The sequence below is a fragment of the Bacillus rossius genome, chromosome 3, assembly GCF_032445375.1.
Source record: "Bacillus rossius redtenbacheri isolate Brsri chromosome 3, Brsri_v3, whole genome shotgun sequence".
NCBI classification, from domain to species: Eukaryota; Metazoa; Arthropoda; class Insecta; order Phasmatodea; family Bacillidae; genus Bacillus; species Bacillus rossius.
This window is the reverse complement of record NC_086332.1, coordinates 16,069,876-16,091,947: the sequence shown is the minus strand read 5'-3', so window position 1 is coordinate 16,091,947 and position 22,072 is coordinate 16,069,876. Positions and strand designations below refer to the sequence as shown.

The following is a 22,072-nucleotide window of genomic DNA, read 5'->3' as shown; positions in this document are numbered from 1 at the left end:
AGTCAGTCATTTTATACACTGCGATCTGAACAAGCAATTGCTTGAGACGTGTGTGCAGTGGTCTTGGCAAAGACGGTCTTATTCGTGTTCTTACGCAAGGTCTCAGTGACTATTAAACATGTTTATACGATGGTGTTCTAACGCAACGACTATGATACAAGACCCTCTCGGAAATAAGAAATATGGGACTATCATAGATTGTCTTCATCAAGACTGTCTTGTTTGCGATCTCTTGAGACAATCTCAAGCAACGTGTGTGGCACCCAAATATTTAAATAAGAATGCAAATAATAATTTATTGACGAAGGAATCGCTCAGGACATAAATATGAATACCACCCGTAATGTCATATAAACTGCTGAAAGAAAGATGGCTTTCTTTTATCTATATTACTCCCCCTTAACACCTTACGATTTTCAACATTATATTAAGCTACTATATACTGAAGTTATAATGAGTTTTAGAAAAAAATTCATTATCTTAATTTTTTTATATTTACAGGAATGCTGATGATACTGATTACTTTTGTTTGGCGAATAATTACCATTATTTGAAAACAATTTTGCGAACTTTATTTTGCTTTTGAGTATGTTCATCTTTTTGATGATGTAGTCTGGTTATTGTTATGGACGATGGCGGGTGATTGTTGGAATAATTTACCAACAGTTGTTTTGGTGGATATATTTTCATATTTGTCGCATAAAGATCGTATAAAAGCCTCTGCAACATGTAAGCAGTGGAGATCAGCATTGTATCACCCAAGCTTTTGGAAGAACAGACCTATCCATTTCAAAGTCAATTCAAAAGACCTTTCAAGTATTCCCCGGACGCGGTTTTTATCCAACTTTTTCGCCAAGAGTTTGCATCATGTAACTGTTAGCTTCGACTGGAGTTCTGGGTTGTCAGTTAAAGAGGCTTCTAAAGTACTTACTAAGCTTGGCTTGAACAACATATTACGGACTTTAGTTTTGAAACCTTGGTACAATCGGACTGATAACCCTGAAAGAAAATTTGGGCTTGCGGAACGCTACAACGTTATTGAGAGGTGAGTGTTGAGATTCCTAAACGTCACAAGTTTTCCCTCATAATATACTTAAACTTTCATGGATCATGGGAAAAATAACTTAATTTCAAGCTTTGATTTGAGGTTATGGGTAGGTTTTTATCTAGAAGATAGTCCCATCCGAAGGAAAAATCTAAAAATGCATATATGTGTATGTAAAAGACTTACTGGGATACATGCAAATTTTCTAAAACTGCATTGCGATATATGAAGTATACTTATGTATTTCACTGTTTTTTATGGTTGGTTAGGTAACCGATAATTAGACGTCGCGGCCTTTTTAGAACGAAAAGAAAGAAAAATCGGAAAACATGGTTTGTACACAATTCACACATCCCTAAATATACCTCGAAGGGATAGTTTCTTAATTCCTACTAGTTTGTAAAAATAATAGTTAATAGTTTACATTTCTATACCTGTATCGGATGTTGCGGCTTTGGGAAACGAAAAGTAAATAAAAATGGAAAATATGATTTTCAAGCACTAGAGACATTCCTAAATGTATTCTGAGCACATGTTTCTTAATTCCTACTGGTTCGTGAAAAATAACTGTTTAAACCTTATATTACAATACCTGTGCTTTCACACTGCCGTTGCCAGTCACCCGCGATCGTGTATCTCTTTGTTTAGCATAACTGTAGCCAACTATGGAGAATTAAAATTTTGCTAATTCTTCCGTTTCATAATGAATAGTGGTGGGCTTACCTGTTACTTTTGAGTATCAGTGAAATCGGTTCCAGTGAAATTTAGGTTCCTGTGAAATTAAACGGTGATCGGTGAAATCTCTCTCTAGTAATGCTCGTAATCGTAAACTGCTTCCTCGCACCGAAAAATGGTGAAATAAAGGGGATAAGTGAAATCACTGCCTCTCGGTGAATGATGAAACTAAATACATGCAATGTTTTTCACAGAAACCTTTCATTTTGTTTTGAGTTTATTTCGAGTTAAAATTGAAAAATACTACATAATTATTATTTTAATTTTTTTTAATAATATTGATTCCATATTTATATCCCTGTCCTTTCAGTTCAATAATATAACGAACACATATTAATTTTAAAACATTTATGAGAATTCATTATCTTCCGTGATATTCTGCTAGTCTTTCATTCGGTGAACGGTGATTTTTTTTTTTACTGTAATTATTACAAGTATGCAATTCGTATACTCCACATACAGTTTTACTTCAAAATATATACATAAAAAATGATTGTACTAAGACTGAAAACGTCAGAAACTTAATTCAACGATTATGTGGACACTAAAAGCTAGTGGTCGTATTACTGTAGGTAATCAATTTCACCGATTTTCACTGATACTTGTAGAAACTGGTCGCAGGTATACCCGTGAAATTTTGATATCGGTGAAAAAGTAACAGGTATGGATTTCACTGCCCACCACTAATAATGAAGTTTATTCCTGGAACTAGAAGGCTTGATATATTGATGGCATGATACTGTTGTCTTGATCCTGTGGTACATGATGGTTGCTGTTTTAATTCAGTACATCAGAAGGTCCTGTACATAAAGGCAATATTGTCTTATAATAATAAATTATGATCGTAATTTGAATAAAATGTTTGTTTTTTTTAACCTAAAATCATAATTCTTTCTTATTTCGTAATTTATTTCATGTGCAGGATCTGCCGACGTACTTAACTAAAACAGCAAGAATCATGTACCACACCATTATGCCATCAGGACCTTTTGACGTACTGAACTAAAACAGCAATCATCATATACCACAGGATCAAGCCAACAGGATCTTGCCATCAGGATCCGGGGATAAACTTGGATACATGAAACACCAACCATAACAAACTCAGAATACACTATGGCTGTAATCAAAGAAATCCCTGGAAAGACTGTAAAATTTAACAAGTCAGCTACTTCAGTGCACAGCACATATTCCTCACAGAAAAGGAATGACGTTAACAGTTCAATTCAAATTTTAGGCTTTAGGCTCCCATTAGACTCGTTCGTTAAAGCATGACTCATAATAATACATATTACTTTAAATGCAATGTTACAAACATTTCGTAATACAATTACTTATACTAATAAAACAACAAACATGAAATACAAGCATTAAAAAATTCTTACAACTACACTTCAGTCATTATTTAAACAAATTTCATTATTACAAGACCACCTACATTAACTAACTCAAAAAAAAAAAAAAACAAGTAAACAATGAATGTCTGCAATTGCGTAAATACATAGGCTAGGTATTGAAATGTAAGCTGTAAATTGTTATTTTATCACAAATTAGTAGGAATTAAGAAACCTGAATCTCTTGTAATAAGTTAAATATTTATCCATTTAAGTGTTAAATAATATTTATTCTGATTCTTATAGACAGTTTGGCTCACTTCATTTAAAGGCAATGCATCCACTCGCAGTGAGCAAGAGAAATACTAGCGATTTGCAACAATGCTTCTAGCATTGTCAATGTCTTAGCCCAGCAAACTTGGTTCGTACGACTTGAAATAGCAAACTCAACTGTTTAACTGCAGAGGTGATGTTCTAACATAGGGCTTCCTACTTGTCGATATGCTGGCTAGAGCCTGCAAGCTAATTTGTGCGTTGATGATTCACCGAGTCATGTGAATGCTATTGTTGGAGATGATGTCTTCAGAGTTGATCACCCGATTGGACCAACAGTTGAGCACTCTGGACAGTGCAATGTTGCTGAGAATGACATTCATTCAGTGCCTGTAGTGGCTTCCCGACACCCTTATAGTTCTCTTGTAGACCACCTGCAGCTCAGCGGTTAAAACCCCCCCCCCCCCCCCCCCCCATTTGCCTCCATGTCGCTGCAAGTTGTGTTGATCGCTCGCCTCTCTGTTGCACTCCTGTTTGCCGTGCGCTAAGGCTCATGAGACGTTGCTGACTTGTGCGCAGGGCACTGTGTGTGTGTGTGATGTCACCTTCCAATAGCAGTGTTAGCGTAGTTATCAGGCCCCACTAATGGTTTATGCTATACACGCTCTTCTCTCAATGCCACACGTATAATGCAAGTAGGCAAGTCACAATCAAGACTTGTTTCCAGTAAGTAATTAAATTCTTGACAAAATTTACTTTATAACCTATCACAGTGGCACCTTGGAGTATCTGTATAAAATTTCTACCATTTGATTGGTTGAGGCACAGGGCATCGCCATATGACCTAGGCGTACATAACCCTCTAATGCCATTGGTTTGATTTTCAAATTTTTAAGTCTTATGCTTACTGTATACACAATTTTTTAATGTTGTTAAGTAGGGACCGGAAAAATTCACGAGTTCAATGACCTCCAGGATGAACTCCATAGTTCTGCGTGCACTCGGTCAAATGTCACCCACTCATTGGCTGCTGTCTTCTGAGACGTCCCAAAGTAGCAGCCTGTGATTCGATAAAGCTTTGGTCGGGTGTTTCTCATTGGCCCAGCATCATCCAGGTGAGTTGTGAGCCAATAGCAGAGTCGGCACTGAGGTATAACTATTTGTATTTTAGCCAATCGCGAAATGAATGCGCAGATTTTTCCGGTCTCTATTGTTAAGTATGATTATGCATTTGTTGTATTATTCAAAGTTTTTTGTGTTTTTATCATTGTATTTAATCTAATTTTCTATTTTTTTATATAGGGATTTAATTAGTCTAAAATAAAAAAAATAAGTATATAAGCTACTGACTTTGAGAGCAAGATGTAAATGAGTACGTAATTTCAGCAGCTGTGTCGGCACGTCGTGAGCCAGCGTGTGTTGTTCGGGGAAGGGGGAGGAGGGCTTGCCCTGACGCGGCCAGCGCCTGCCCGCAGGCAGTTCGTGGTGCCGCTGGAGGCGGTGATCCAGCAGTCGCGGGCGCTGGAGACCCTGAACCTGGGCTGCTCGGAGGAGCTGGTGGCGTACGCGGGACCCGTCCTAGAGCTGCTGGCGCTGCACCAGCCCCGCTCGCTGCGCCACCTGGGGCTCGCCTCCGTCAAGGAGGACCCCGACAACTACCAGCTCGTAGACCTCGACCCCAAGTGGTTCATGGCCTTCCAGAAGCTGCAGGCGAGTTGCTAGCGATGCATTCAGCAAAAAAAAAAAAAAAACTTTTTCCATGGAAAATAATTTTTATTATTTTGTCTGGAGCATTTGGAGATGGTAACAGTAATATTCCTCTTATTTGGAATTTTTAAAGAGTGCAAAATTTCATCAAGAAGTATCTCACTACATTTCTGCTTTAAGGGGTGTGACAAAAAATGAAGGTTTAGTTTTTTTTTTTTAAATTTAAATTTAATTTTAAGCTACAGTCTTATGTGTTAGCAAATTTTAGTATAAATTTTGGGTTGATTATGTGAGGTGTGTTCATAAAGCTACTGGAGTTTTAATTTTTTGGAAAGAAGTTGATAAATTAATTCATCTACATTTATGTTATCCCCATCAAAATAGTCTCAATTATATATTATACATGTATGCCAGTGCTTCTTCCAATCCCTGAAACACTACTGGAACTTAATTTTTGGGATAGTGTGTAGCTCTTTCAGCGTTGCACTTTTAATCTCATTCTATGCTTGTAAAATGACGACCCTTTAAGGTTCTCTTTATTTTTGAGAACAGAAGGCAGTCACAAGGGGTCATGGGTGAATGTTAAGGCTAAGGCATCATTACAGTGTGGTTTTTGGATAAAAATTTATTAACAAGCAATGAAGTTTGAGCAGTTGCATTATCATGGTGCAAAAGCCATGAATTGTTTCGCCACAAATCTGGGCATTTTTTTTTTTATTGCTTCATGCATACGGCATTGAACATGTAGATAGTACTCGTTATTTATTGTTTGACCTTGTTGCAAGAACTCATGATGCACTATGCCATTAAAACAGAAGATCACTGCTCTTGTCTTAGCTTTTTTCGGTCTTGGCGATTCAGGGTGCCTCCACTGGGACAGTTGAGCCTTAGTTTTGATGTCATATCCATAGACCCAAGTTTCATTACCTGTTATGACACGTTTCAGTAGTTCTGCATTGTTTTTGACTTCATGTAGTGACTCTTGAGCAACTTCCATTGGCCACTGTTGTTTTTTTTAATTCAACAATTATGGAACAAGTTTTGCTGTCTCACGTTTCATACCCAAAACACCCAAAAAAAAAAATTCATTGTATGAGCCAGTTTATATGCCAACATCATCAGCGACTTCTCTCATTGTAATTTTCCGATCATTAGTAAATAGTAATAATTTCTTTCACATTTTTCATTTTTTACTGGAATTTTATCTTTGGTCTACCTGATTTTTGCTGGTAGCACACACTTTAAGAATCACTGTATTAGGTCCTAACTAATTAATTCAGTCACGTAAATTCACCAAATATATAAAACAAATGTTAATGAATATAACCTCGTTGCTGTTGTTACAACTTAGTTTGTGTTAAAGAGAAAAGGCTAAAGGTGGAATCACAATGCCCCGACGACCCCGACACGACGAAAAATTTTCAACAGCCAATAAGAACCTGTTTCGTCGGGATGAACCAGGTTTTTATTGGCTGTTGAAAATTTTTCGTCGTGTCGGGACTGTCGTGTCGGGGTCGTCGGGGCATTGTGATTCCACCTTAAGAGTGAATTTGGTGTGTTGCTGCAGGTGCTGAGCCTGGACTACGACTACATGAACGATGGACTGCTGGCAGCCCTGAGCGTGATTACGCTTTGCAGGTTGGTAGTGCACGTGCATGGCATCCACGAGTCCCACCCGCATACTTCGGAGCAGTCGTGGGCCATGTTCACGCAGAACAGGTGAGTCGTGTTCGGAGAGGTGAGTGCGAAAACTTTATATTAGGAGACTTTTTTTTTGGGAAAAAGTAACCATATATTTTTCTGGAAAATGTTTGTTTATTCCAATACTAACATGGATTTACATGATTAAAAATAGGTTTTTGTTCTAAGACAATTGTACATTCTTTCTATGCTGCAGTCTGTACATGTGTATATATATATATATATAGGCAAGGTGTATACAGGTCATGAAAGTCCCGAAAAAAGCGGCGAAACTGTAGGGCCAATCACGAATGTCACTGTAATAATTTGGGAAATCATATACAACTGTGATGAGTTTAATTTTTATAATAGTATATTTTTATTTGTTTGATCTCTAAAATTATGTTGATTCATTGTGTATGTGCTAGTGAAAGATGATTTTTTTGTGGTTGGCTAGCTGGTTTCTGTTGTGCCATGTTATTGAAAGTAATATTGTGAGAACATGCTGAATCATACCTAACAATATTTAACACGTAAAACCATATCCCTGTGCATTGTCGCAAGGTGGCTGTTCAAAGCTGCTACTGGTCAACATGACAGATCATTATTATAAACCCGGAAACTACTGGGCAAACATTTATGTTTAGATTAAGCCTTGGGAAACTGAATCAAAGAACTTGAATTTCAATCATCTACTACACTTCTGAAATTTTAACTATCATATTCACCTGCATATAAAATAATTGCTTAAATATGTTTATAGGTAAAATGTGTTGTATTGTTATCCTGCTATTTCCTCACGGGTTTTCCTAAATTTATGAATTTGTACCTTTATAAAAGTTGGCAGCCACCCTTGGTGGTTTAGTTGTCATACCTAGTTCCTAACCCTCAAATCTGTGGTTAGATTAAGCTCTACTTTTCACTTCTGGTTTGGATGTCTATAAAGTTTTGGAGTTAGTTTATTAGCTTTATCCCATAGAGTCACTACCTTCTCCCTCCTTTCGGCATGCGGTCTGAACATTAATATTGGCCCAAAAAAAATGAATTTTGCAGTTTATTTAACGTGCAACATCTCGCACTTTGTTGGCTGAACCGAGCCTTGAGTGGTACAATTTAGATGTTAAAATGCACAATGTTGGGTGTCAAAAATCCTTGTGATGTTGAAGTGCAGGTACAGAGAGATCAAAATGGTAACTTTTTAGTTAGGGTTTCTATAATCATGCTCAGTGTTTTTTTTACATTAAATTTGATTGGTATCATTGAAACTTATTATCGTAGTTCGGATGACTGAGAACGTAGGATGTTGCACCAGACAAAAGTGAAGTGCTGCTAATCGTGGGCAGTTTTATTACTCTTCAATTGACGTCATTTATGACACAGATAATGTTGTGGCAGTTATGTAGGTACTTTCTTTGAGACTGAGACTATGTTTTTGTAAATTGATTGATGTGGTATTAACATTTGTGTAGTATGCACGTGTTTAGTTGTAGAGTTTTGAGTTTTCCCACCCGTGTTGCAGTCCCATGTGCCAGCTGCGACTCACACTCATCCACTCCTACGAAGCTGTCGAGGTCTTGCACTCGCACATCCTCAAGCCTTCGATGCCACTCACGCACCTCAAGGTCCTGTTCTGCGGTCTGGTGAGGACATCTCGAGGTGTTATCTTGCCCGACATGATGGGTTTACTTTGACTGTGACTAGTCGGGAGACAACCTTCACTGAGCCAAAGGGGTGGATGGGTTATCTAAGGCAGGGGTTCCTAACAACCAGCCCGCCTCATCACATCGTGCGGCTTGCCTAGAGAACTTTCTAACAAAGATATATTGTAAACACTGAATTGTTTTAGCCGTATTTGAATATGTGCAGGATAAGTTTTCAGCTGACACTGTTATGAAGCCGTTATACTCACAGAAACGATGAAAAATATTATTTTTTTTGTCATAGTTTGTCATTAGGCCTACTTGGTAGTAATAATTCTTGGATTTTAAATTTTTTATTTATTGTAAATAGTGTTTTTAAGATAATGTTGTTCTTTCTTAGTAAAATGCTATATATGGACTTTACTGGTTATCCTACAAAATAATATAAAATTTAAAAAAATTGTTGTATGAAACTGTGGCCCTGGAAAAGAGTGAAGTTGGCCATTGCTGGTCTAAGGTGTTGATGACCTGAAAGATGGAGTAGCGACCATTTTGTATGATTCTTGGGGCTCTGGTTATTAACCTGCCATTTTCGTGTGGCGAGGGTTATGGGTTCTATCCCCCACCCTAGAATGACTCACATTTATTTAATTATTCATCTATTATGCACATCAACACTCATATAAGAGATTGCAAGGATGTGCACAACAAAGAACAACAAATAACACAGGACAATGCACAAAGAACAATACAACAATGGACAATCACAGACAAATATCAAAACCTTAAAATAAAATTTGAATTAAAATAGTAATAAATATTACAAAAATTGATATAGATATACAAGTGAAATTATCAGTAATAAAATGCACAATATAAATAATACAATTTAATTTTAAACCAATAATAGTTTAAAAATTAAATATCTAAGATAAAATTGAAGGGATAAGTTAATGAGCACCAGCTCTATTCCCTAGTAGTTAAGTCCACTGTGATGTTGGAGGCCCCATCACATTTACCTTAACCTTTACATTTTTATTTGTAGGAGAATAGCTCTGGGAAAAAGAAAGAAAGAAAGGGACTGCACATTGTTTGCATTTGACTTAAGACTTTGTGGATCAATAATTTGAAAAACAAGTCATACCTCGAGGATTTCGTAATGTATTTATTTTATATTTATTTGTAACATGACTGTCAAGAATAAATTATACATTGTGAGGTGGGCACTGCAATGTAGGGTAGGCTCTAGAGCCGTGCCGATACGAATCAGCAGAAGCTGATTTTGCCGATATTTAGTTGAATCAGCATTTCGCCGATTCATGATACACGTGTTAATTTTCGGCTGATATTGAAAAATGAAAGTGCCTGTCATAACCTAAAAATCCACCAGTACCTTTTTCACTTTTCGTACGGCTGCATTCTTTGAACATAATTTCTTAGCTACGTGTGCCAGCAGTACATATCAGACTTAAACATCCTATGTTTTAATAACATTCTCGAATCTAATACATCGTAAATAAATATATCACCAGCACGGTAAAGTTAGATAAGAACAAAAACTTGCTATATTTAGAGCATTGCTACCACTACAAACAATGGAAAATACCAACTGCTTGAACTGTTAAGAAATGTTCATAATCATGTGATGATGACATTTTTAATTAACTTACGTATACTTTTAAAAATTGAATAAAAAAATTAATAACCAAATAATATAGGACTTCACATAAAGTAAATTGCTTTTACTGTTTCCCGTGTAAAGCGACCACATGAAATGCATGTATTCTTATTGTATATAATTATGTATTAAATAATTAATAATTAAAATAATAATGTGTTATGTTACTGAATATCCATTGTAATTTTAAAATCTAGGGCCGAATGTGGTAAGTTTTTTCATAATTTCTTCATTTGATTTTGTTATGTACTTCAGAATGTGGTAGATTTGTAAAGCAAAGATGAAACAGATATTTTTGGATTGAATATTATCACACTGAAATAGTTCCAAACTAGTAGAAAAATTTATATATATGAATGTGATATATTAAATGAGTGTTTATTAGTCCAATCAATACACTTTGAAGTCACAAAGTGTTAACAAATCATTTTGTTTGTTAGAGAAGTTATCTTCTAATGCTTCAAGATATGTATGTTACATATGTATTTGGAGTTGTTTAAAGGGGAATATAGTTTTTACCATCTATTAGATAGATAGTTGGCTAGGTTTTTAATTTTGATCCAGAGAGCGTCAATCTAGGATGATCGTAGATTTTTATTTGATGGATAGATGGAAAATTTTGTTTACAAAGCACAATCAACACACAACCTCCTCTTCCCAACATTATGAGTGTGGAGTTTCTATCAGATCTAAATATAAAATATTGATCTGTTAAATGGTGAGAATTTATGATGCAATTACTAAACCATGTTTCAATAATAAAAGAATAGCCCGTGACATACAAAAATTATGTATGATAACATTGATAACAGTAGTACAGTCAAACCTCTCTGAAACGACCCCTCACGGTTCCCAGGAATAGGGTCGGAATAGAGGGGGGGTCGTAATAGATGTTTTCCGAAATTTTCAGTTGATTTCAACCCCCCCCCCCCCCCCCCAACCCCTTTTCCGAAACCGCTACTCGCTAAGAAACCAGCCATACAATGGCAGGATGCTGTCACTCACAATGCTAGACGGCTGTGCTTTAAACCTTCATGACAAGTCCGTCGCCCTACAGGCCACCTCTAAAGAAAATATGTCAATAGACAGTTTATTTTTACTGGTTAGATTACATGTACGATTTCTTGCTTGCCGTAGTTAAATACACTAGAACCCCGATGTCACGAACCCCGGATTTAACGAAGCAGTGATTTTACGAATACATTCTCGAGAACCGTCAAAAAATTGGACATTTTGACCAAAATGTGAAAATCAGAAGAAAAAAAATTTAAAACAAAACAAAATGAAAGATTATTAAAATCTGTTAACTTTAACACACAGCGTATTTTTTGTGTCGGCTTTAATATTTCCAATAATGTTCATGTGAGAATAACAAAAAAATAATGGGACATTTCCTTTAAAAATACGGCAGCAGTAGCTTGTGCAACGTAAGTGGGAGCGCGGGAATATCGTCTAGACAGGCTGGCGGCAGCACAGGCGGCGGATGCATGACGTCATACGGCTTACCTCTCCTTCCCTTGTCTAGACTTCAAGGTTCATCCCTCCCAGGCATACAAACCATCGTGTCTCTCTCCCCCTCCTACTTCAACGTCCTTTGGCATGTGAAACTGTCAACATCCTTCCTCACCTTCACCAAACTGTGTGCGACTAAAGCCAGGTTTGTATAGTCCAGTTCTGGTAAAATGAAAAATTTTTAAGGGCCCCCGCGACAGCCATTTACCGTTAATTGTTTTGATACAAATTGTTTGTTAGTTACACAACATTATTTCTGAAGGAAAATCACTGAAACTTCAAAATTTATTTAATGGAAAAATTTAGCAGGGCCGTAAAAGTATTCATTTTTGCCGCAAATGAACTATACTCGCCCTTCCTGCCGTACAACATTCTCGGCGCGTGACGCATGGCAACTACAGTCGTGTGCCGCGCACAGCCACGAAAAACCTACGCAATTTCCAAACTATACTATATATCCGACTGGAGTCTGTTTACGAAAAGCATTTAAGAATTTGTTAATGGTTCTTTTGAGATAAAATGGCTAAAAGACATGTTTTCGAAGTTTTAGGTGTAAAAAACCCGTTACAAATTTCTTGAAAGTATCATAGGGAAATGCATTACACCTTTATCTTTATTTTTCCGCCATATAATGTTATGGTCACCGCTCAAATTTCACTGTTATCTGACGGGAACGAGATGACTGCGCGCCAGTTCAGAAGCCTTGCACTTAGAGGTTTTACCGCGCTAGAACTACCATTGAGCGTCGATCTTATCATCCCGCTTCACTAACACACACGCTGACCAGACGGCGCCCTAAAGCTGATTAGAGGAAGCATGTAGAAATGCAAGGCAGGAAATTTTTCCAGCTTATCAACCAGGACCCGGGCAAGTCTTGACTATTAAGCTTTTCACATTAAAATATAAGAGACTTGTATTGTGTAATTTCGGTGTTATTTAGCGGTTTTTCTTAAAAATCGCTTTTTTCGCATTTTCCATATAAATTCGCGGAAAATTTCGCGATTTCGCGATTCACCATATAATCGTGGCCCTAGTTATTGCTCGCGCGAGAGGAGAACGTGGAATGTTAGAAGAAAGATAAATGCGGGGTAGACAGACGGCAGCCAGTGTGTTTCCTGCGCGGGGAATAAGTGGCGTAGCCTTTTTTTTTATGCTGGGTGAAGCGACCTTTTTCTATCAACCCACGGGAAAAATTAATTGCTTGAGCTGTCAAAATAAACATCGCTGCGGCAGTTAAAACAAGTCGAGGCGGGCGTGCATCCAGTCGGTCGCTGTGTATTGTCAACCGATAGTAATCAAAATCAAGAGAAATCCAGCAGGTAGCTTTGCCTTAACTGCGTACCACACTAGACACTCGCAATAAGCTAAACGTAAACACGTTGCCACAAAAACCTTTATCTGCACCCTGCCGACAAAGGGACGTGGAATGGGGGTTGTTAAGCGCTGACAGCGGTCGACAGGAAGCACTCGGCAAGAGAAACGCAGCAACACGTTACTCACCACAAGAAACTTATTTTCTGTCTGTTTATCTTCGGATTTTCGGCAATTTTTTCACGGTTCCTCGAAATCGGGTTGTAATAGAGAGGTGGTCGCAATAAATGGGGTCGCAACAAAAAGGTTTTACTGTATAGACATCAGAAAAAATTGGATGTGAAAAACACCAGACTAAACACAAATCATACAACAAAAATTCAACTCAGATTTTCGACTACACATTGGCTTTAATCAGGAGTAGAGAAGATGCTATCACTTAAGGGGCCCGCCTCGTCAGGGGTGTATGTGTGTTAGTGAGGCGGGATGATAAGCGCGACGCTCGCTGGTGCTTCCAGCGCGGTATCGCCTCTAAGCGCAAGTCTCTGAACTGGCGCGCATTCGTCTCGTCGTCACAGGATAACTGTGAAATTTGAGCGGTGACCGTAACATTATATGGCGGAGAAATGAAGATAAAGGTGTTATGCAAGCCCCTTAAGTGCTTTCAAGAATCTGTACTGGTTGTTTTATGCCTAAAAATTACTCTGAAAACACGCGTTTTAGGCATTTTAACGCTTCTAAAAATACAGTTTAAAAACTTAATCCAAAATTAAAAGTACTTTTCGGCCCTCAGTGAACTCTTAAATGCTATTCGTAAATAGGCCCCACTCGGATATCTTGAGTAGTTTTGAAATTGCGTTGTTTTCCCTAAAGCTCTGCACACCGTATGTGTGCCCAGGTAGGCGGGCCCCTTAAGGTACATACAACCAGATATTTCCAGCTAGAAACTTGATGCGGATGTTGCTGATGTTGTGATCTTTATTGTACAAAACACGTTACTCCCAGTTGCAGTATGGTTTGTGAGTGGTGCTGGTTTGCAGATAAACTTGCGTGCCCTGAATGCGCTGTACCTGTGGTACTGCGGCTCGTTGACTTCGCTGTGGTGGGTCGACTCCATCGACTCTGCGACCAACGGCTCGCTGCTCGTCGTGATGGAACCCGTGGACCCTCCGGAACCCATCGTCATGATCGCGTGGCGCTGCATCAAGCTGGAGGAGCTCGTCTTTCTCGGTGCGTTCGGCCTCTGGGGACAACCCAGGGCCCCTCCTGCACGTGCAAATTATGTCAGAGCATTTGGGTACTCTAGGAAAATAAAAATCAGCTAGCCATTCAAAATTATCAACAACAAAATTGGTTGTCTGTAAAGTCGGTTTACGGATGATAGTTTAACGTGACGTCATAACATAATATTGTTACGATTTCCCTGCGGGTTCGTAAAGGATAGCCCAATTAATAGATTTTATTTCACTCACACAGCTTTATTTATTACCACTACTTGTCACTTACAAATAATCTTCTAAATTAGCAGATAATTAACTACACTTAAAGAAATGTCAATTCCCCAGTCACTCGTTTCACACACCTCGCTGGGCCGCACTTCCGGCGCAACTCTGACCGCAGCACCCCTCGTGGGTCTCCGCCGCGGGACTCCGTCGCCGCACTCCGCCGCCGCCGTCACACCCTTCGCCGAGATCCCACACGACGACTCGCTCGCAACTTCACTCGGGACTCCGCCGCGCCCGCGACTCTATCGCCCGGAAACTCCCGACTCCACTCACTCACTCAGACTCTCTGCCCTGGAACCTTCGTCCAAGGACTTCGCCACTCTGCCGCACCCGCGGCACTATCGCCCGGAAACTCCGCCGCGGGAGAACTCCCCACTGAACTGCCTCTCGAAGGTCGGCCCAACCTCCTTATATAGCCCTTGGGTTCCCATCCAGAACAATCGGGCATGTCTCCGAGATATCGCGCGACCTTCGCCGTCGAAATGCCCAGAAACGCGTCGTGAGTCCTCGAAGGACGCGGCGGCTGCTCAAAGAACACCGATAAACGCAACAAGCATCGGGTTCCCACAAAACGCGCCGATAAACATGTCTGAGTCCTTTTATGCAGCAGTGCGGCCTCTTTTAAGTAACTCGATCTGAGGCAGGTGCGCGCTGCGACGGTCAGGATGTCGCGAGATAGTATGACACGAGATACCAGGGAGAGGAAGCGGGTGGAAGGGGGCGCAGACAGGCCGAACGAGCGCGGCGACGCCAAGCACTGCAGCCAAGTGCGCTCGTAACAATATTGATGAAATGATTGCATACTTTTATGAATAAAATTGAATCATTTTTATTGAATTATCACTATTTTGTATGGATTCAAAGAAGGAGTGAAATGAAATCTACAATTTAATTGATAAATTTACTTTTATTTGCACTCATTAATTCAAATATGTTTATTACTTTAGCGAAGAGATTATTTTAACTATAACTTTTATAAATGTTTGGTATTTAACTTCTTCCAATCTGTGTTATTCTGTTAAGGATGGGATGATGATAGGAAAAGTAGGAAACGAATGGGAGTGTTTCAAGTTAAATGTGCCTCGAAAAAGTCAAATCTATGGTTGTTCCAACCGAGTGTAAGAGAGATAGATGCGGCGCAAGCATACAATGAGCGTAATGGGACACAGCGTAATGGGACAACGTATGTAATGGGACACTTTTTCATGCATGCAGCCGGCGTTCATCGATTTATTAGACGTCACTTCAAAAAAAAACATTGAATGCATGGGTTTGATATTTTACGTCAGTGTTAAAGTTTAACGATTAGAGAAGTGGATTGCAGTAAATAAACCGTCAGTTTTGACAGGTAGTATGTGTTCTGAATAAAATTATATGCCAGAAGTATATATATGTAAATACCAGGTAATCAACATCAAATAAAAGAAAAACCATTTCAAAACTTGATCAAACGTGATGCAACCATCAAGTCTTTTGTAGCATATTCACATATTGATTAGTTTCTTTTAAATAATATTAATTGTTATCTGTGTATGGGCTTGTGTGATGGTGAGGAAGCCCAAGGAGTGATGGCAAGAAGTGCTGTGGTGGCAAACAATAGATGCACACAGCAAGGGCTTGCAGAGCGAGTCGGAGAGTCACAATAGGCCATGAGCTGTGGAATGGTGCACACCGTGGACATCATGACACATCCAGGAGGAATGCAGTGGGAGCTTGCCGAAGGGTTGTGAATGTGCAGCGTTTTATATAAGGCACCACATCCTGTTCACTACACGTGGATCAAGAACATGGGACAACCCAACCCCCGACCTTCTTCCCTCTTCATGCCGTTATACGGTTTGCCAGTTTCAACTTGCAGTCTCCGTGATGTGCAGAGCTTCAGAAGGAAAAGCACAATTTGAAAACTGCTCAAGATAACAGAGTTGTGTCTGTTTACGAAAGCGTGTAAGAATGTGCTAAATGTTTTTTTTATTATTATTATAAAAAGAATGAAAATGCCTTAAACGCGTGTTTTCGAAATACTTTATAGGCATGAAACATTCTGTAGAGATTTGTGAAAACACTCTAGGGATTTTGCATTACACCTTTATCTTCATTTTCCTGTTATATGATGTTACGATTAAAATTCAAATCTCATAGTTACCCTATGCCTGATACAAAGAGTGTGCACCATTTCAGAGCCTTGCACTTAAAGGTGCATCCATGGTCTGTATAGGTCAGGAAAACCCTGGAATTTAGAAGACTTTATTCTAAATGCCAGGAATTTTACCAAATTTATGACTTATGTCAGAAGTTATGTATTTGATGTTTCAATACAGCTTGAATTAGGATTGTTTTTATTTTAGGCCAGGGAAATTAGTAATCTAGATATAAAATTGCTGTGTGTAAAAGGTAAGCAAAGGTCATTCAGAGTGGAATGTTTTGTTGTTGTCAGGTTACGACTACTGGGACACGAACCTTGTCGCAGTGTCTCGCCTGTGCAGCGCGCGGCTCAGGCGCCTGGAAGTGGCGGCTTGTTGCATTTTGGCCCAAGATGAAGGCGTACCTTACGAAGCGGTAAAACAAGCTTGTTCACAGCTAATTCAATGTTTATTATACTGTAACAACCCAGATGACAGCCTTCCTTATGCAATCCAGTAATAATCTTTTGTCATAAATTTTTTTGTCATATTTCAGGTTCGGTTTTCAAATGATGTAAAGTTTTTTTTTTTTTTTTCGAAGTTAGACGTAAAGTATTTCACCAGGTTTATTGTTTATAATTTTAAAATTCATAAGTTAATTTTTGAAGTAATTTTTTTTTGCTGGCTTCTTTGTGTGGGAAGGTGTGCTGACGTGATTTTCCTTCGTTATTTCCACGACCGAGGCTTTGTTTCACACGCTAGGCGTGTGAGTCACGGTCACGGGAGTGCGAGAAAGATACAAAATCGCTGCGTCGTGGGAACAGAAGTAAGCATTTCGTGGGAACTTCTGTTGCTATGCGCCGTGATTGGCTGAAAATTACGTCAGCGAGCCCAGGACACTGCCCGCACAAAGGGAAGGAAGGCTGTAATGTCAGTCATTGTCTGAGCACCGTGCCGAGAGGTCATGGTCGGGCGATGGCTCGCATCATTTAACAATGTAATATTGAACTACAACTTGGCGGCTACGGTCCGGGCGACGCCTAGGAACTTTTTTTTTCTCTTCGGACATTTAAATAAATTAGAAATTTTTGACCGTAGTCGTAGGCAAAGCTCACAGCGAGGCGACAAAGTGTTTTGTCCAGCCGTCGCTGCCCGTAACTGATCTGGGCAATATAATGTAGTCGTAATAAGAATCTACGTTTTTTTTCTCCTTTCTGAAGGTACAGTTTAAATTTTTTTTTGTGTGCTCTGTTATACGGAATATGGTGTGATTTTATCATGAATAGAAGAAACAGGTAATCCATCGAAAATTGAGCAGTAATTTCTTCGTGACCTGCTTCTAACCTGTATGTTCCACTCACCACCAAATTTGAGCTAGCCAGAGGTGGTGGGTGGTGACAATATGTATGGAGGTACAATATGGCTAGATTAAATTTGTATTAGGGATGTACCGTTTTGAATGTGCTTTTGTTTAAACAGCTGTGTTATCTTTGGTGGTAACATTATAACCAGCATGATCCTGGTCATCGATAACCTTACAGTTATGAGAACTGCAATTAATATTAATTAAATTGATATACATGATGGGAGCAAAATGTTAAATAAAACATCATTTGGAACTTTCATTCATGATAGTGGTAAATCTAAAGTACTGAAATAAAAGAGTCATGTTTCTTACGGTAATTTTTTGTCATTTTAAATTCTTGGTACGTGGATATTGCAAAATATTTTTTCAGGTACTACATAGTAGGTTTTATTACTTGCAGTTTAGTATATAAATATTAAATAATTGATATGTTTATTGTCTCCAATAAATTTGGACAATATATAACTACATTCACTCTTAATTTGAATGCAACCAATATTTGGTATCTGTTTTATGTATTTTCTGCCATGAATTCAACTATTTAGTTAGATGGGGTGTCTAAAGTTCACGAAAAGGTAATGAAACTAGTGGACTGGTTGTGAAAGTTAATGCAAATGTCCTGAAATAAACAATAAAGCTTCTGAAAGTAATGTAACTTTTAATTTCCCAGCATTTTTCTAACTTGCATTTCATTTTTTAACACCTGACTTTAGTTTATAGTTGCACATGAATATTTATAGTAGTTGGAGGCTCTCCACGTAAAAACATGCGGAAATTAGCTTTGAAAAAATAAGTTGTAGTTTTCTTAATGATATGTTACTATAAACTGTATATTTATTTTGTATTAGGTACCTTTGCTCGTGTTTAATTTTGAATATCACATTTTGATTTAGGTGTATGGTGTGTGTGGGGTGGGATGGAGTGGGGGATACATGTGTATTTGTGTGTGATTGCATGTTTGTGTGAGTAAATTGACCCTGTGATAAAAAAATTGATAGAAATTTTTATTATTGAAATGGTGTATTAAGTATTTGTAAACATTAGTGTATCCAATACAAGTGATACAGTTACCTGGTGTGTACAGTTCACAAAAATCTAAATTATTCATGAAAAAGTTATGAAACTGGAGGTCTGGTTACAAAAGTCACGACAAAAAAAACCGTAAGGATGCTGGAATTAATTAAACTTTATGCTGCATTTTGTTAAGTTCCATTTTGTGTTTTGACTCCTTTCGTCAGTTTACAGTTATACATTAAATGTACAAATATGGTTGGACACTGTCCACATAAATTGTATGAAAAATATCTCAGAAATCTTTTTAGCTTTCTAACAATCATCATATACCTCCGAATAGTAAATCTATTTAGAGATGCTTGTTAAAAATCATACTGTAAAAGTGCATCATGTTTCAGTCGAAGTGACACTGTTTTGGAGAAATCAGTATTGTAAAGCATTTAAGCATCATATTTGTTTTAATAAACATATTTCACAAAAAATAAAACCATTCTAATGTTGTCTTTATTTACGATGAATGTAATGTGCCGTTCGTACGGTGGTGTTTTCACCGGAAGTGCGTTTGTTGGCGACGGCAGGAGGTGAGGAAGGTCCTCGGCAAGCACTGGCACTCGCTGCTGGACTCGGAGCTGCCGGACGCCGTCCGCAGCTGCGACCACGACTCGGAAGAGTTCATCCTGCCCGTGGTGATGCACGACCAGCTGTCGCCGGCCCACAACGCGTGTCTCGACTAGCTGCCGCCGCCGTTGTTTGCACTTATGTGTTCTTTTTTACGTCTGTCCTTGCATGTTCGGAGCTATACTGTTGTTGGTACGTAACTTTCAAGTTAAATTGTTTTTTTAAAAAAAAAAAATTAAAAATTCAATGTTTTATGTAGAAATTTCTCAAAACTTTTACTACATTAATATTATTTATTTTTATTCGGTCTGTAAATGTTTGATCTTTTTTATCCTCTATAGTGTTAAGTTAGGGGGTTTTTTTTTTTTTTATTGGCTCTCTCTCATCCCTCTTTACATAATTATATTTTTAGACCATGAAAAAAAAAAGTAGTTCAGAGTGGATTGCCAAATGGAATAGTTTTTATTTAAAATTGTCACTTTTTTGTATAGAAAAATGTGTTTCAGAGTTATAAAATTAAGGGTTTTTAATCAATTAGTGTTATAAATTTTTTTTTTGTAGAATTTTAAATCTCTGCTTACAAGAATAGTTTCCCTAAGTAGTAATGAACGTATTTAAAGTTTGGAACAGTGATCAATGACAGTTATGACTTTTAATGTGTGTGGTTACTGGATGAGTAGGGCCTGGAAAATTTCGGTGTTTTCAGTATGCAAAAAGCGGTACTTTCAAATTAGAAAAGCGGTGGTTTAAAGTCGGTATTTTCGTTATGCAATGGAAATTTTACCGGTATTTTAAATGTTGACTAAATTGTGCAGTTATTGAATATAATAGTTTACATATTTAATAAACAATCCATGAATACTAGGAATAGACTAATATGCATAATAACAGCCAATGAAATCCAAAACAGTTACACAAAACAGACACGTTGCTATAGATGTTTGCAACTACAAATTTTCTTTTTTTTTTTTTTCGGCTGCCGATGCCACATGTTTTGCCGACTTTAGGTGTTTGTCAATGGAATCTTTTCTTTCCCATGAAACTTAGTCTATGGTGTAAAAGACAACTTTTTAAATTCATATTACACCTCGGACTCGCATACCCCGAACAATGGGTTCCGATAAATACTCCCGCTAAGTGAATTCGCGTCACGCGAGTTCAGCTATGCTAGCCGGCTGGTGGTTATTTTCGTTCAAAACGTGGAGAAGGAACTTGTGTGGATCAGGTAGAAAACATTCGGCAATAAACGAAAGATATAAGAACAATGCTATCCTGAAATGCTGTGACATGTTTTTGGAGTAGATAATCACAGTGACAGACCGACAGGATGCGCTCCCGCCCTTGCCGTCAGCTATGTTTATTTTGACAGCTCAAGCAATTATCTTTTCCACGTCCCTTCACAGCGTAAAAAAAAAAGGAAATAAAAAACAGGTTGGAATGCGGATGGAAAAGTAACTATGCAGTAAAATAAATATATTTACGGCCCTGATAAATTTTTCTATTCAATAAAATTCGAGGTATTAGTGATTTTTTAGCAGAAACTGCTGTGTGACTAATAAAAAAATTGTATCATAATAACTTAAACTTATAAAGTATTTATTAACGGCAAAGGACAGTTGTATAAGCCCATAAAAATATTTATTTTACCGAGAATGGACTATACAACCTGGCTTTTGTCGCACGCAGTGTGAGAGGGGAGGAGGATGCTGACAGTTTCTCACGCAGAAGGTTGAAATAAGGGAGGGAATGTGTTGAAATGTTATATGGGAAAAGGGGGGGGGGGGGGGGGGGGGGTATTTTTACATGGTTTGTGGCTCTGGGAGTGGTTGGAAGAGTTTTTTATGCTCTCGCAGAAGCTACCACAGCGGCTTGGCTTTTCGTGCTGCGGGTAAGATAACATGACAGCTGAGACGGCTTTTCGTGAGATAGTGGACTCGCCGAGCTCGACTAGACACTGCCGCGTGGACAGTCTAGAGGGGTGGTATCTATTTTTAGCCGTCTTTTGTATGCCTGCCTGCTTACAGTACAGCTCTCGCAAAGATAAACGTGAACACACAGCGCCCAACAAAGTGTAACAGACTTGTTTTTCAGCCGATTTTACTCAAATTTTTGACTTTCTCTGCTCAAATTTTTCACGGTTTCTCAAAAAACGGTCATATAAATGGAATGGACACATCAGAGGGGGGTCGCATCGGCGGGATTCTACTGTAATGGTACTTTTCGGGGATATATTCGCAGTGTAATATAGAAATGTTGTGGTTTTCGCGAATGTACTTACTTTTCGCGTTTTCATGCAAAATTCGCGATCGCAAAAAATTCCAGGCCCTATGGATGAGTTAGGATGGTATGTCCTGAGATGTGAGATCTGGATGGTAGTTACATTAAGCTGGCTGCTTAAATTGTGTCTCAACTCTGATTTGATGGGACTGATTGTCTTTTCTGGTTTTGATGTTAGAAGTCCTCTTTCTTCCTATTTAAAAAAAAATGTTGCAAAATTTTTCATAATGATTATTTTGGAAGGCATTAAGTTCTTA

The 22,072-nt window shown here is 38.3% G+C and overlaps 1 protein-coding gene across 1 annotated transcript; it reads left to right on the top strand.

Moving 5' to 3' along the window:
- The first annotated feature begins 570 nt into the window (after window positions 1-570).
- On the top strand, window positions 571-21,298 carry LOC134530273 (F-box only protein 33). Its single transcript, XM_063364976.1, has 7 exons — window positions 571-1,045; window positions 4,863-5,097; window positions 6,662-6,813; window positions 8,294-8,414; window positions 13,956-14,145; window positions 16,855-16,976; window positions 19,499-21,298. Exons 1-7 carry the CDS (start codon window positions 633-635, stop codon window positions 19,652-19,654), a joined length of 1,389 nt encoding a protein of 462 aa, XP_063221046.1. The 5' UTR covers window positions 571-632; the 3' UTR covers window positions 19,655-21,298.
- The last annotated feature ends 774 nt before the right edge of the window (window positions 21,299-22,072 follow it).